Source organism: Cynocephalus volans, chromosome 5 (assembly GCF_027409185.1).
Source record: "Cynocephalus volans isolate mCynVol1 chromosome 5, mCynVol1.pri, whole genome shotgun sequence".
NCBI lineage: Eukaryota > Metazoa > Chordata > Mammalia > Dermoptera > Cynocephalidae > Cynocephalus > Cynocephalus volans.
In genome coordinates this window covers 138,952,518-138,969,898 of record NC_084464.1, presented here as the reverse complement: position 1 = coordinate 138,969,898, position 17,381 = coordinate 138,952,518, and the positions used below count along the sequence as shown (strand labels likewise).

General features: G+C 33.6%; 1 protein-coding gene and 1 non-coding gene across 6 annotated transcripts in view; one reads left to right on the top strand and one right to left on the bottom strand.

Moving 5' to 3' along the window:
- Nucleotides 1–17,381, top strand: part of REPS1 (RALBP1 associated Eps domain containing 1) — a 73,681-nt gene that overhangs the window by 36,364 nt on the left and 19,936 nt on the right. For 4 of the 5 annotated variants that reach the window (XM_063096521.1, XM_063096520.1, XM_063096518.1 and 1 more), the window contains exons 3-9: nt 779–975; nt 1,104–1,257; nt 1,759–1,883; nt 2,391–2,553; nt 2,845–2,908; nt 4,063–4,217; nt 14,265–14,386. In XM_063096521.1, the coding sequence (XP_062952591.1) occupies nt 779–975; nt 1,104–1,257; nt 1,759–1,883; nt 2,391–2,553; nt 2,845–2,908; nt 4,063–4,217; nt 14,265–14,386 (980 nt within the window). The remainder of the gene's footprint in view (nt 1–778; nt 976–1,103; nt 1,258–1,758; nt 1,884–2,390; nt 2,554–2,844; nt 2,909–4,062; nt 4,218–14,264; nt 14,387–17,381) is intronic. The other variant, XM_063096519.1, reaches the window with a different exon arrangement.
- On the bottom strand, nt 4,380–4,442 carry LOC134379354 (U7 small nuclear RNA). Its single transcript, XR_010023754.1, has one exon. It is a non-coding gene; the product is annotated as a U7 small nuclear RNA (small nuclear RNA).

Genomic DNA, 17,381 nt, shown 5'->3' with positions numbered 1-17,381 from the left:
TTCGAAAGAGAAAAGGTAGTCATGTAATGGAGGGAGAAGTATACTTTCCTCTGAAAAGGATTCTGCAGCTATAATGTTGTAGTCTGAAAGTATGAGTTATGATTGACCTGCAGAGAAGTTCTGTCTTTCATCTTTCTCCTGTATTTTTAAAAATTGAATGTAGACTATCTGGCTGTAGGAGAGTCATAAGCCACACTAAAGTGGATAGGTAGAACACCCTGTACCATGTCCTTGGTAGGTGAACAATAAGGAATTTTCAGGAATTTCTGCCATGAAAATGTCTAACTTAGTCTAGCTTTAAATTTAGTGACATATGCTATGTTTTACTTAGAGCTCTAAAATCTCACTTATGAGACCCAGTATGAGTAGAAGCAGCTTAGGCTTTGGGGTCTGATTGACCTGGGTTCAGATCCTGGCTGTCAGTTATTTTCAGTGTGACGTTGGCATCTCAGAACCTCGGTTTCCTTATCTATTTATAGAGGTTTTGCAGGACTGATGTGGTTATGAGATGAAATATTGGGTTAGACATGTAGTGGACATTTGATATAGCTATTATCACACGTTAGATGGACAGTTTGGTTATACTGCTTCTTTCTAGGTAAGAGTCTCCCTAAACAATCTAAGGGAGATTATGATTTAAATTTGTAGTGATAGACAATTTGTACCTGTCTGTGTCAGTTTTTGCAAAAATCCTGGTATCTAATTCATTTCTTATTTCAGTTTTTAATATGTATGTCCTTTTTTATTTTTAAGTAATAGTTTTTTTTGTGATTAACAGTGAAGGACCTTCCTCTGCCAAGATTTGTTGCTTCAAAGAATGAACAGGAGTCTCGCCATGCAGCCTCATATTCTTCAGATTCTGAAAATCAAGGGTCTTATTCTGGTGTGATTCCCCCACCACCTGGCAGGGGGCAAGTGAAAAAGGGGTCCTTAAGCCATGATACGGTTCAGCCTCGTACATCTGCAGATCCACAGGTAATGACATGCATGTAAATGTTATCAGTTGATGTCCTATGTGGATGCTTACACTAAAAAATTTATTGGTACCTTCATAATTAAAATGTCTCTTTAAAATTAAAATTTCTAAATAATATTCTTTCTAGGAACCTGTATCCCCAGTAGTTTCACCACAGCAGTCCCCACCCACATCTCCACACACATGGAGGAAGCACAACCGTCATCCCAGTGGGGGGAATAGTGAGAGGCCTCTTGCAGGACCTGGGCCGTTTTGGTCTCCCTTTGGTGAAGCACAATCAGGTATTTAGATATTCTTTAGAATTACAATTGTTTAAGGTTGTAAATTGAAGGAAACTTAATAACATTTTTTTAAGAGTGGCCTCCAAGATGATTTTTAATTGTAAGTTAAATAGAAGCAAAAACCAACTATAAAAATTTGTAAGTAGATATATTGCTTTGAGAAGTGGTAATTGCATTTACTTATATCTATGATGCTTAGATGAAAGTTTATGGATACCAGCGTCTCTGAAGGTAAAATGAGTATTTCCCATAATACTAAGTATATGTTATATAAGTTTTAGTATTGACAAGGAAAACACAAAACAATCGAAAAGATTTAAACGAAGTATAATTTTAAGTTGAACAGAAAAGATTCCATTTTGGAAATTGCTGCATTTCTTCAAAGTTAGAGTTGAAAAGAAAACATGTGTACAGTAGTTTGTTACAATTTTAAGTAAAAACCTGATTACTTAATTTTTTTCTTCAAATGTGAGTCAGCATGTTTATCTATTCTCCTTTTAGGTTCTTCTGCTGGTGATGCAGTATGGTCAGGGCATTCTCCACCTCCACCTCAAGAAAACTGGGTCAGTTTTGCAGATACTCCACCAACCAGTACTCTATTAACCATGCATCCTGCTTCTGTCCAGGTGTGACATTTTATTGGTATTGCATTTTTATTTGCTTCATTCAGAGTATTGGTGCAGTCATTGTTTTTATATTTTGCTGTTGCAAATTTTATAAATGCAAGTTCACTCTCTTATTTAAAAAAAATAACAAAAACTCATGCCTTTTCTTCAAGTCTGTTACCATTGGAAGTTTCACTAAAGATTTTGGCCGATTTTATTTCTGTTTCTAATTCCCTAGCGAAAGAAAGTTTTCTGCATCTGAAAATATATTTGCTTGGCTTTCTTAGCATATTTTTCATAACTTTCTGTTGCTTACATAATTGCTATCATTCTATACGTTTATATAATCATTGTGCAAAAACATATTCAATAACTGATTGTAACAAATATTTGGTTTGCTGATGACTTCTTACATTTTAAATGTCCACAAAAAGCAAGTTTTACTTTCAAAGATAAGTAACCTAGCAATCTTGGTCCATATAATCATATAGATAGATACTGTACTGAGGAAAAAATGTTTCATTACAGGACCAGACAACAGTACGAACTGTAGCATCAGCTACAACTGCCAATGAAATTCGTAGGCAATCCAGTAGTTATGATGATCCTTGGAAAATAACAGATGAACAAAGACAGTATTATGTAAATCAGTTTAAAACCATTCAGCCTGATCTAAACGGATTTATTCCAGGTGAGTTGTTAAAAACAGAAGTTCTTCTAGATGGGACACGACAAAGTCTCAATTTCGTAATCTCAAAGACATTGTTTTATTGGTCATAAATTTTAATTATAAAAGATAACTAATTCTCAAATTATTTGTCTAAAGAGAGTTTATAATCACTGGGGACCAAAATATGACATATTCATATATTAAGTTTACCTTTTTCCCCAGTGAAAAAAGTCTTAAGACTGTTACCTCACATTCTGTTCTTGGATCTGTGAGTTCAAAATAACATTAAACCACATTGTTTTAATATTTCAGGATCTGCAGCTAAAGAGTTTTTTACAAAATCAAAGCTTCCTATTCTTGAACTTTCTCATATTTGGTAAGTGTGGTATATATATCATTAGTTGGGTAATGTGAGTTGTTTCAAAGGAGTTTCCAGCAGGTAGATTTTAGAGCCTTAAAAAACAAACTGTTGGAGTAACCACTTCAGGACTGTTCTACGAGAACTCAGTATTGCCTTTCAACAACCAGCTTCTCTCACTCTAGAAAAGAAGTGATACCGGTCCAATAGCTCTTTGTAAACTACTAAAATTCTGTAAGCTATATTTGCTGTTTCTTGTTGCTAGCAAAATACATGAAGTAAAAGCTAGTTTATGCATACGTTATGTTTATCCCATTTGATTTTTATCAAGTTTAATAAGTTCTGTACCAAGCTATAAGTTTAACAGTGGTTAGATCACTTTTAAACACTTAAACATAGACTAAGCCTCAGGATAGCAGCCATGTAGTTGGAACTGGCCATTAGAACACAAATTATAATCACAAATTACTTCTTAAAAATAATTATCAGATAAACATAGATGTTATTTCTACTGTATATCAATATATTTTTTATATTCTAAATTATTTTGTAAGTAGTTTTTTAGTAGAATAGAGTACTATAGTAGAAGGTAGGTAGATAATGTCTAAAACTGAAAAATCAGTAAGTAACAATATATGCATGCTATTTATGATTTAAGGTGATAAATACAAAAGCAGTTGCCTCTACATGTAGGAAATGGCAGGGACAACAGGGCAGGGTCGCTATATTTTTGTATCAAGCCTTATAGTTCTATTTGATGCTTTGAAGTTACATACATGTTGAACTTTGATAACGATAAAAATTTTTTTAAAATTTCAGTGACTTATTACATACACCTTACTTTAAACCTTGTTACTAAAAGTGTAAATGGGTTAAAGGTCGTTTTTTGGTGACCTTAATTATTGGGGCTATTTTTCAAGCATTTTATTATGAGAATTTCAAGCATATAGGAAAGCTTAAAGAATTGTACCGTGAACACCCATATGCCCACCACCAAGATTCTTTACTTAACATTTTGCTGTATTTGCTTTGTTATACATCTTTACATCCATGGGATTTTTAAAATTAATGACCTTTTGCACTTTCTCAGGAAAAGTATTTTTCTTTTTTCTTTTTGAGAAATGAGATCCAAAGCAGAATGTGATTATATTCATAGTAAGTTTGTCTTCTAGGGAACTCTCAGACTTTGATAAAGATGGTGCATTGACACTGGATGAGTTTTGTGCTGCTTTTCATCTGGTGGTTGCTAGGAAGAATGGCTATGACTTACCAGAAAAACTCCCTGAAAGCTTAATGCCCAAACTGATTGATTTGGAAGATTCAGCAGGTAAGATTAGGAGCTGAAGACAGCTGGTTGTATGCCATGATAAATAACGCTTGAATCTGAAAGCAAAGACATTTCATCAAGAGCACATACATTTACCATCAGAATAAGATGTACAGGCTGAACTTGGATTTGTCTTATGCAGTTAACTTTTTGGGGGATGGTGGAGGAAGTTCCAGTAGAGACCAGAAAACCTGCTAGACAGATTCAAAACGGGCTGTAACACTTATTCAGTTGACTTTTAAAAATAGGAATAAAGATTTTATGCCACTATTTCACCTTTACACTTGTTATTTGCTGAGATTTGAAGAGCATTTCAGTGTCTTGTTATTTTGCCTTCCTTTAATTGCATTATGTGTGTGTGTATATATATATATATATATATATATATATTGCCTAAAGTGGGTAAAATAACCTATCTTCATTATGAACTTTTTTTATTTAATGCGCCTTAATTTCTTATTTAAGAGAAATACCTGCTTCATCATTGGACCTTTGCAGTCACAAGCATTTTCCTTTAAAACACCAAGCTATTTTCTGCAGATTCAAAAAATCTGGAATTTGTGTTTGATTTTAGATAATGTTATTTTGTTAACAAAAATGCTAAATGTTCATATTTACTGGTAGCTTTCTTTAAAAGGAAAAAGAATATCAGGGGTAAATATTAGTACATTTTTCTTAAATTCTAAGTGAATTAAAGGGATTCTAATGTTAAATTCTTAATGAGCCTAATTAAAACCAAATGTCTTTAGTTTACCTGTTTAAATTCTCTTTTAGATATGATGATGAAACGAATTTTATACTTTTAAAAGAGAAGTTAAAACAGAATTGGGCTCTCAAAAGGGCATTTATCTATTAGGCAGCATCTTTTTAAATGTAGTTTGACTTTATTATCAAAATTATACAAAAGGAATCATGCATGAAATTACTGTCACAAAGAGAACAGTCTCCTTCAAGTGAAGAATCTGAGTGTGCTTCTAGTTTTGCTAATTATGCCTGTGACCTTGGGCAAGTTCTAACCATTTACTCGATTTTTCCTTTCTGTTTCTCCACCTGAAATGTGAATTCAATGCCAATCACATTTCAGGACCTAACTTGTACATTGACCTTATATCAACCAATAGGTTGATTTTTAAAATTTAGCGTTGATTCTAATTTTGGGGGAACATTTTCCTTTGAGAATTCTAGGATTTTCTTGGTCATTTCAAGTAGTTATTAAGCATCATAACCTCTAACTTGAACTGAAAGCTAAGTATTTTTGTTGGGTAGTTTTGCTTCAAAGTACTTTAACTTACCTACTTAAGAAATAAACAAAAAAGCATCCTCTTTGTTTAGTTTATCCGATAGTAGCCAAAAGAAAAAAATTGTAGTAACTTCAGACTTTTGGTATCATTGATTTAAAAATTGGGCCTCATACCTAGAGTTTTTATATGACTTCCAGACTTTGGAAACTGATAGCATAGTAGCACAAGAAAATCATTTACACCAAGCTTAATCTGTTACATGTCATTTTGTAGGGTCTTGTCTGATTCTGTCATGTGTTGCATTCAGATCAATGAGTCTGGACTTTGCATGTAGTTAGTGGGTCCTTTTTCCTTTATTTAATGTAAATAAAATTAGGTGCTTTCTTTGTAAATTTGATCTGCTGCCTGACTTTTAAGACTGATGATTCAGGAAGAAGTTCTCTTCTGGCCATTTGTCTTTATGTCATCTCTTAGATCTGTTTGACAGAGAGAGACTCTAATTTTTTGCCTGCGTATATCTGTGCACTATTGTACTTACTATAATTTTAAAGGTATCACAGACTCACATAGTTTTTTTTTCCCCTTTCAAACATAATATATGGATTTCTGATCTAATTTATTGTAAAATTTTGACCATACAGTGTTAGATTCAAATCTGCTTTGCTTATTTATAAATGATAACTGTTGGAATTCTGTTAATTGGGCGCTGGGGAAGCCAATATAAATAATCTTTTTACTTCCACCTATTATAAACCTGAGATTCATAGGACGTAAAGTCCTTTGAATATGAAAATTGATGACAATGAATTATTCAATATCAGTAAAAGTCATTATTAATAGCTATGTTTTTAGAAGTTCATAGTTGAGGAGGAAATACCCAAGTAGTGTCTCGTGGTAGATATTAGAATTTATCATAAATATTTCCTCTGTGGAGCATTTTTGACTGCCAGCAGAGGTGGTTTCTCTGTTTGATCTCTCATAACATCTTCTACGTGCTATTTATTATAGAACATATCACACTGAATCCTGTTTCTTTTTTTTCGCTCTTTCTACCACTACACTGTGAGCTCCTTGAACAAAGAGAAAGGTATCGTATTTATTGCAGTATCCTCAGGACCTCATACTTTGCCAAGGCATGTACTGAATTTTTCAGTAAATAATTACTGGATAAATTAATGCTAAATGTGTGCCATTTTCAAAGTAAGGTATTTATTTGAAATTTTTCTACCTTCAAAAATATATCAACTTGTTATCCTAATTTTGTGACTTTGGGACATAACTGAAATATTTCCTCCAGAAGTGTTCTTTTTTTTTCTTTTTCGTGACCGGTACTCAGCCAGGGAGTGCACCGGCCATTCCTATATAGGATCCGAACCCACAGCGGGAGCGTCGCCGCGCTCCCAGGAGTGCGCCACGGGCTCGGCCCCCTCCACAAGTGTTCTAAATTTAACTCTTAGAGGCAAATGGTGAACAGTAATAGTGGTTACTTAGTTACAATTTTCGGAGTAATAAGCGAGGCTTTCTATAGACATGCAAATATGTGTGGGGTAAATTCGGATTTTTTTCCGAAATCATTTGAACAGGTTTACAGGATTAAATAGCAGATGAAATAGAACAACCAAGGATGATAGGCAGAAGTATGAATGTTGACCCTAATTAAAATATGTATTGTATGAGAGTACTTCAAACAGTTGGTGGGAAAAAAGAATTAAAAGATAATATGAATCTTTCCATGAACTTTTTGAAGTACTCTCGTATAACATTAGCATTGAATTTGGCAGCTAAAGTAAGTGGAAGGGAAAATTGGTTTTTGTTGTCTTACAAAAGAAAGCATATAAAGATTCATTTATGGAAACAGCTTTCTGAAGCTGAATTCAAGAGAGAATGTTTATCTTTTAGGGATGTTTATCTCTTAAAAGCAAAAAGGATTAAGATGTCTTGCTAGGTTACACAACACTATATCTTAAAAAAAAAAAAAAAAAACAGTTGAGATGCTACACCTTAAATTCACTCCTGGAAGAGTCTATTTTTGTAGCAAAGTTGCAATTTTACATGTATTTTTATGATTTTTTGATACATATATCTCCCTGTCAAGCTAGACTAGAGGCTTCAGGGAAGGTAGTAACTAGATTGGTTTTGTTCATTGTATCTCAGCACCTACCACGGTACAAATTGAGTACAGAAGTAGACATTCACATTTTTGATATAACTAAATGACTGAGTCAGTGGTTTTTAACTGTTTTCTCTCTCCACACTACACTGCTCACATGGGCAACTCAGCAATATCTGTTTAAGATGCTGAAAGAGGGAGAGGGATGCGCTCCTTATTTCTGTCTCCTCCATAATCACTGCTTTACACAGTAAATTTGGGCATATGTTTCAGAGTTGTTTATAGAGTGCATAGCTTAGATCCCTAAACTCTAAGCAATATCTCCAACATGAATATTTTTAAAAGCCAGGGAAGAAAGGGACATGAGATTTTCATGAACAGTTTACTAGAAATCCATGTAAATTCAGACTTGCGACTACCTTGATACAAGTTAATCCCTGTTAAGAGTTTCTCTTGCATTTCTATACATGTGTATGTCATATATATGTGAAAGCCTACGTGTACATACAGATAGTGGTTTTTTCACAAGTGCAATAACACCATACATCCTTGATTGTTTTTTCTTATAATGCTGGGCATCTTTGCATTTCATCACATATAGAGCTGTCACATTCTTTATCATATAAGGTACTTTGTAATATGAATGTACCTTAATTTAACCAGTTCCTTATTGATGGATTTTGGAGTTGTTTCCTGGCTTTCTTTACCTTTAAAACAGTGTTACAGTAAACATGCTTATATGTGTATCTTTGTTTTATACGAATAACCTGGAATCTTTGCCTTTGAAAATTCAGGTGTCCCTAGTTGCAGAGGAAAAATCAAAGCGCTCTTAGTTGCAGAAAAAAAATCACAAAAATGTGCACTATTACTTATTATTAACTTTCCACTTAAGGAATTACTTCTTAAACTACACCTCACCCTGAAACATGCATTCTTAACACTAGTGTCATTTCTTTCCAGATAGTTGGGTATGGTACCTGACAAGTCAGTACAGTTGAATTACAAATATTAGCCAAGATGTTCCATTTAATGAAATTGGCAGAAGTAGTTAGAACTTCTCAAATCCTGGCCAAGACATTGACAAACATGGCTAGACAATACTTGAAGAAGAAAAACTCTACAAGGATGATGACAGCAGTGGGGGCTTTAAAAGACTGGTTTCAGTATCAGTGTATTAATAAGGGTCCTTGGTAATAATTAATGATACCCTTAATTATTTTTTGCAGAAATGACCATTTTCCTTTATGGTTATGCTGTGAAAGTCGAAAGTGAATGAAGGACATCTCTGTCTTCCTCTGTTAGAAAGAGAACTCCCTGGGAATGTGAACCTTGTCTTCTTGTTCAGTACTGTATCACGAGAGCCTGGAGCCCTGGAGCCCCAGTGCTTTTTAATTTTGCCACCAGATTATACCCCCCAAAATTAACATCTTTCATTCTTTTTTCTTCATACTAATTTCTGCAGTTTTCTGTGTAAGTTTAAGATAAAGCCCCCAGTTAGATTTTTTTCTCTTTATGAAAGTCTAGTCCTTATTTTAAGTGGATTAACTTTAAGTGGACTTTTTCCACTTTTAACTACCCTTGGAAGATGGGAACCTCCCATAGATTTCTGTAGGTGATATCTTTGAAGTTTAATAGCTGAGTCAAATAAGTAGGTGATATTAAATGTTAATCAGTATTGTAAAAAAGTCAACAGATACAATTTAATTAGAACTTTGGGTAAATGATTTTGTTATTTTTTCTTTCAAACCTTGTTGGACACATTTTTACTTTTATATTTTTTGAAACCTTTATTTTTAATTTAAAACTGATAAGACTTCTACATAGAACTTCTTAAGGTCTGCTCACTGAATAAGTTTAGATTTTGTGGCATGTTGGGGATAAGTAGAGCTCATTTTGAAAATAGAACTTAGTTTTTTGATGCATATAATATCACTCAAGACAAAACAAAGCATATCTTAAATTCGGTCTTTAATTTCTTTCTGCATATGCATTGCTTATACCTGTCTGGATTAATAAAAAAAGTCAGCATTTGTAGTTTTCCTTGAAGATTTAAAACTCATCGAAACTTATTTTTTCTTTTAAATATTTTTTGCGAGAATAATAGTCACATCTCAGATAAGTAGAAGATATAGTTACTTTTGCCTTGATGAAGCTTTTAAATGAGGTTGGAACCTTGAACCTTCATGATGGAAGAACTTCCTAGATTTCTTTGCTGCTTAAAAGCAAAGTAAGTTTTAACCATGAGACTTTATGGAAGTGTGTATATTTCTATAAGATTAATAAGAGCTGGCAGTCACTTTTGAGATAATTTTTTAATTTATCAAGTATAAAATTATGAAAATAAGACAAATTTAGGATCTAGGTTACAAACCTAGAATAAAACAGGTTAAGAAAGAGGTTGTTCCACAGGTACACTGTACTGAACTGAAGCTAGGAACTTTCCAGATTCTTTGAAAGACAGAAGGATGAAAACTACTGCCAGTGTTTATAAATCTAGAATACAACCATATGTCAGCATGATCACACCAGGTTGTCACTCCCAGACACACTTTTATATATGGAGATACTTTTTGCGTAACAACCCTTTTGGGGTTAACTTTAACAAATAATTTAGGCTCATGCTCTTCTTTTTCAGCCCTGATGCTCTGATGATGTCAGGGGCAGAGCAGAACCCTCAGGAGGGAGGCAGGGTTGACACAGTGTTCCAGCAGGAGGCTAGGTTGGAACACTGCATCAGGTAAGAGTAAAACGACATCCCTGCCTCCAGAAGGATACAGTCTTAAAGACTAACATTTGTGGGCGGGCAGGAAGCTCTTTGTTGGAGTATTTATAGGAAGCAAAGTTAAAGGAGGTGCAGTTTATTTCCAGACCTAATGCTTTTCCTCAGACTCTTGATTGTTGGTTTCTAGGACATAGGTAGTTTGCACTTTTTCTACTGACTGCCATTTGTTGATATTCTCCAAAATTAAAAAAAAGTATGAAAAAAGTAGCATTGTTTTACATTTTTTGCAAATCTCTTTAATATCTAGCTTAATAAAAGACAGCTAGATAGTCATATTTAATTCTGTATTCAATCTCTTGTATATGTTATTTTGTTTGAAGTATAGTCTGCTCCCTATTTTTGTATAGCCTACAAGCTAAGAAAGTTTCTTTCTTTTTAATCATTGGAGTGGGGGGGAATCAAAAGAAAATATTTCATTACACATGAAAATTGTATGAAATTCACATTTCAGTGTCCATCAATAAAATTTGACTGGAACACAGCCATGCTCATTCATTTACAAATTGTGTATGGCTGCTTTTGCATTACAATGGCAGAGTTGAATAATTACAACAGAGACCATAGCCTACAAAGCTTAACATATTATCTGGCCCTTTGTAGAAAAAATTGCCAATCCCTTAAGTACCTGAAGAAAACCTAGCCTCACATAGTAAAAGGAAGGATTATTTTATAGCTTTTCCAGATATTGTGGATATTCTTTGGTACAGTCAAAACACAAGTGGTAATTTCTTAAAGGTTAGTTGCACTGTGGAAGCTGAAACCATATTAATGAATTTCTAGTACTGTTTCATTAAAATCCATTGGTCTGTCTTGTACTTTGAATGAACACTTTTTCCATGCATGGTTGTGTAACGTAATGCATTAGTTATTTGTACATTATCTGTTCATTGAGTTATATATATCTTTCAGATGTTGGGATATTTCATTATAAAATATCAAAAAAGCATATTAATGTCACAGCCTCTCAGAGAAGTCTGTGGGTGCTAGGAACCTCTTGAGCTTACGGACAACATATACATTTGTTATATGTAATTTGATAAACATTTCCCTAAATTCTTATTTTCATTTAAAAGCTAGAGCTTTGTCTTTAGTAACAAATACTGAAATCAGTTACTTTCCCTAACGTGACAGGCTGACTTCGTTAATTTTTGAGAAAATGCCTGCCCAGTACCCAAGTCTGAATAATTATAGTTTATCAGCTATTCTTTCAAGAAAAATGGTGTTGCATGAAAAAAGTGCCCGTTCAACTTGAATCATACAAGTACTTTTCCTTGAGACAACCATTGTACTTTGATATGCAGCACAAGTGCTTTATATATATTTCCCATTTTGTCACGCGTAGTATTAAAAAGATGTGTTTTTAGGGCTAAGATTTAATAAAATTAATTTTTACTACTTTGTCCTGAACACTCTTCAGCGAGATCAGTAGGCATATTTATTTTTATTTATATTATATTAAAATTTTTAAAAACTTATTTATATGTGTGTGGGGGGGTGAAGAGTACAATGACTATTAGTATATTTTGTTGCCACTGTCTTGTTTTTTGCTGATTAGTTAGCCCTTTACCCACCAATGCTTTTGCACTATCAGTGGATCAACATAGGGAAAAAGCATTCTTAATATTATTACAAGAATAATTTTGACTTTTTACACCCATAAAAGAGTTCTGGGGACTCCCAGGAAGGGGCTCATGGTTCACAGTTTGAGAACTGCTACTCTAGGAAAATAACTAGATTGGAATAATTATAAAGTATAATTATTTGGGTGAAGAGCGTTTCAGTTCTCAGCCTCAAGAGGCTGGACCCACTGTAGTGTTCTACCAGTGAATCAGAGAGGTTCTATCCCCCCCCCCAAAAAAAAGGATCTATCCCAAATTATAACTGCCCTGAGGTCGGGTGGAGTACAGTCTGGCCCTAAATTTGTCAGAAGACAACATTATGAGAACTGAGATCTTGAAAGCCAAACCAGGGTCTCAGATTGCCCTAAGAAGATGTTTAAAAGTAAGGGAATAGAGTCTGGCTTTAAATTTTTTTTTTTTTTTTGGTGAATTAATCATCTTATAGTTAATACTATTTTAATTTATCTTTCTTTTCTTTAATACTCCACTGCTTTGGGAGATCTCTTAAAGGCACGTTTTCATTCACTATCCTCCTGGCTGACTTTCACTTTCAGTGAACTGTCAAATTTATAACTTCTGTCCTCCTTTCCTTAACTTCCTTTCTCTTTCTTATCATGGGGGATAAAAGATCCAATTTTTGTTCCCACTGGAAACTCCTAACTACCAAAGAGAAATTTGCTATTATTTATCTTAAATATTTTTTTCATTAGTTCTTCTTTAAGAACTTTAAAGAACAATACCTGGAGCCTTTCTACCTCCTGTTAGTTCCATACTACCCTGACACTTTCTTTAAGCAGATATAGTACTAAGAAAGAAATAGAAATGGTTCCTGATCTTAGAAAACAAAAATAAATCAAAATATGGTGCTGCCCTGCAAACTAGAATTCACAGTGTGGTATAATTATAAAGCTATAACGTTAGGGTAAATAAATATTTTGAGAATCATGTAACAGAACAGGCAGAAGGAAAATTTTTAGAACTTTCCCAACTGTTAATAGTTAATTGTGGTTCTAGGAAAATGACAGTAAAGGCAAATACTTTTAAATAAAGAACATAAAAACCAACTTAATAAATGCTTGAGTGCTACTATGTATTAGGTCCTGCATTACACACAAAAACTTGAGAAGTTACTTATGAATAGATTGAGAGATTAAAATCTGTACATCACTAGGTTACATTATATGGCTGTCTATTTAGTAATCTGAAGTAAAGTACTAACATTTAAAGGCAAGTGTCTTTCTTTCTGATGGAGAAACTCAGGTGCTGTTTTATTCAACTTGCCCATGGTCAGACAGTAACAGACATCAGAATCATATTTTTGGTATGGGTCCTAAATAGATTAAGTACTTCCTGTTGACTGGGATTATATTCAGAGCCATTTAAACCTGGAAAAATTGGAATGAGAATTTAGTTACCATTGAAATTCCTTCTGTTTTTATATGTAATTCAGAGTTATTTTAAGTTAGTGCTTAACTATAATGATAAATAGAATATGAAACCTCAAAATACTTTAAAAGCCATTTTGAAATAGTATCATGGATTTGTCTGTTTCTCTGTTAAGTCTGTAAGTGCCAATAAGTCTAATGATAAAAGTTTGTTTCATAAGGCCTCATTGACTTTGCTTTTTGCCCATGACTGGGGGCTCTCCTTTTGCTGTCTTCCTTCCAAATATGTGGTGCTTTTTGGTAATAAGGGAGATTTGTAGAGAAAATGTGAGTAAATTAGTGTAAACCAGGAGTTCCCAAGGTATATTCCAAGGGAATATTGAGGGATTTTATTTGATGAAAAGAATTTGTGTTTGGGAAAAACTGAACAAAGTTTATTTACTCTGGGACATCACATATCTTGATATACAGATATGCATGGGAATGCTCTAACAGGAATTATAGTATCCCCAAACTTATTTAAGCAGAAAACCTAATGTTTGAAAGCCACCTTACCAATTACTATTCCATAGAATAGTGAGAAAATCCATTATTATCCATTTTTGGAAAAGTGGTACAAATCCATTCATCAGAAAATTATTCAAGGCACATGACCCATTGCATTATTATTATGTATAACACTCTTCTTTCTACTTATTTCTAACTAGATTTATTTTGATGAGAAGATTTGGTTTCAAGTGGACCATAAGTAGCAGGAATATTGTTTGATTGTTAAAATGTTTACTTTGGGAACATAAGGAAAGGAAATTCAGATTATAAATTACTACTTGTGATATTGTTACATTTTGTTTAAATATTCCTAAACTAAAATATATTGCTTACAGAGAATTTTTCTATTTTTAAACTGCAGATGTTGGGGATCAGCCAAGTGAGGTAGGTTATTCAGGCTCTCCTGCTGAGGCACCTCCAAGCAAGTCACCCTCAATGCCGTCACTAAACCAGACTTGGCCTGAGCTGAATCAGAGCAGTGAGGTTAGCAAAGCTTCCCTTTTCTTTCATTAAAAGTTAACTTTTTTAAGGTAAGAAGTCCCAAACAGGGTGATTTCAGCATATAGCTCTTTCAGCATGTGTGCATAGTTGAGAGAACATATCAGATATGACTATGATAAATAAATGTTTGTAACTGTGGCTTTTTGAGGTTTTCAAAGTACATTTATGAGTAGTACTGTCATTTGGTTTCCACCACTTATCCCCATTAAAACCCTGTGAGTTAGATGGGGCAGATGTATGACTTGGCTGAGGTCTCATATCCAATAAGGGGTAAGAGCTAGGATTTGAACACAAGTTTTTTGATATTTAATCAGCTGCCATGTCAACTGTGTCGCACTGCCTCCTCAGTCCTATAATACAGCAACATATGTGATATACAGTTAGAATCTTAGCATTGGAAGTGATATGAGAAGTCATTAATCTGGCTTTCCACATGAAAAAAGTATTGTCTACATCGCCAAACTATTTATAATTAGTTTTTTTCAATACAAAATGGAGTGATATAACCATATTAGATGCATTAAAGATGTGTCATATATGAACAAATATAATAAGCAAAATAACTTGAGATAAATGTACTGCTCCCCATTTACTTTGTAGCTCCATTATATGTAACTAATAAAAGGGCCACTCTGATTGGAAAGGGAAGAGGGTCTGAGGTCCCGCCTCCCCTGAAATATCCCTGAGACCCCTCTGTTAAACTTTAGTGCTCTGGAGAACTCCATTTGGAAACCACTGCTCTAGCTTGTTAGAACAATTTTTTTTTTCTTACCGTTTTTGTATGACTTTTAGGTAAAGCTACAAAAATAAGTTTTTTGACTTTCAGGAAAAAGTAGTAAGCTTCTGTGCTTTCATGTCTTTTAAAGCCAGAAAAATTCTAGATTAAAGAGTATGCTAGTTAATTTTGGACAGATGGAAAACAGAAGTAACTGGCAGTTTTACACTACTTGCTGTTGCTCTATGACATAATCATAGCCAAGATACCTATGTTGGTGGCATTAAAACATCATACCATCCGTCCTACCATCAGATATAAAATCATTAATGTAAGTGTTTTTCTAGAGGGAGGATTAAGCCTTGAAAGAATTCGCTAGTATAGAGAGGATTTATGGAGAATAGGGTCAGTGTTCTTGACACTATTTTTTATGCATTTTTTCATTTCTGTCATTTTTTTAAAAAGCCATATCAGATTAAAAGTATTTTTATTCCATTGATATCATTTTGTAAGTAAAAGCAACTCTTTCTAAAGCTTTTCAATTCTAAAGCCCATGTACCTTCTAACTTCTGATTCCAGTAGTTGCATTTTTCTTCTTAAATAATCCTATTTTTTATTTTTTAGCATTTGGTAATAAGGTCATGAATGTCGTAATTATTTTGCTACTTGTGAAAAATCAAAATGCTAATAAAACATTGATTTTTGAGACATTTTAATGATACTTATAAAAATTCTACTCAGGATATGGAATTTAGATTATATTTTAATTGTCTACCACAAAGCACTAATATTCTTCAACATATATTTATTCAGCACCTAGGAATAAGGATGAAGCACTACCAGGTTTAACACTAATAATGATTCCTAATATTTATTGAGCACTTTTAATGTGCTAGTTCTGTTCAAAAGGTATTATTAATCTCATGTTACAGATGGCAAAACTGAAGCATGGAGAGGTTTTGTAACTTGACCAGGGTTGCACAGCATAACTAGGATTCCAGTAGTCTGGTTCCAGAGCCTGTGCTCTTAACCATTATATGAGAGTCATGAAGATAAGAGTGTCTCTGTTCTCCCAAGTAGATTACATACAGTCTTGTGAAACTAGGTTAAATTTCATGCCACGCACATGAGATACAAAGGCAAATACCTTTTTTTTTGGCAAAAGTCTTCTGCATCTAAACTTTTCTCCACAGTTAGGTAATTAAATTTTAAAAATCCCTTCTGCATGCATGCAACAATTACTGAAGAAACTAGTTATATTTAACATATTGGTCAGTCACTTCCCTGAAGAAATGTCCCATGATAAAAGTGAATTATTGTAGGCTTTTTCATTCATGAAACACTTTGAATGCATCATTATTTCTTGGTATATCTTAATTTTCATAGTAAAACTAATCTGTAGGAAAAGTTGCTGAATGATTGTATTAGCCATTGTGCTCATTTGCTAATATTTAGTTTCTACATGTCTTCTCAAATTGAATGTCACTATTTTAAATAGTAAGTTGAACTTTGGAGCATAAAAATGTACACTTTCCAAAACTAAATTATGAAAAGAGGATTTTGGTTAATGGGATAATTGTGTCTGTGTGTAAACATTGTGTGTATATCATATATGTGTAGATATGTTTCCTTCTTTAGAGGACAACTGATAATTCGTAAAAATCATAATTTAAATGATAATTTTAATACGATTTTGATGTAAAAATTCTATACTATTTTATTACTACGATCTTCAAAACAAATAGAATTTGCTATAATTAAATATTGACTTAACACTCCACCTGTTTTAAGAGGTATGATATTTCTTTGTGTACCTCTTTTAGAAGAATAGTATTTCATATCAGAATACATCTTCTATATATAACACATGCTCAGATGCTTGATTTGCTCTCATTGTGTCTGCATTCTTATTTTTCTAGCATGGGGTGGGCAGGGGGGAGCTGGTGCCTGATTGGCAGTTCTGTCTTGTGACCTGGCATGGCCCTGTTTGTAGTGCTGATTGCAGGGGTTGACTTGCTACAGATTGACATAAGCTCAAACATATTAATTCAGAATTCTTTGCATTTTATCTCAGTTATATTTTATTAAGTAGCTATACGTATGTGTAAAATATGTGCACGTACACAGTAGAATCATCTTTCAGGGGTCGCACTGGCAAGTCACACTGACTTGCTTGGTTTTGACCAAAAGTTTGGCTCATTAGCATCACCTAATCAATACATTAACATTTGAGTTTTAAAAGAAGGATTTGAAGTGATCTTT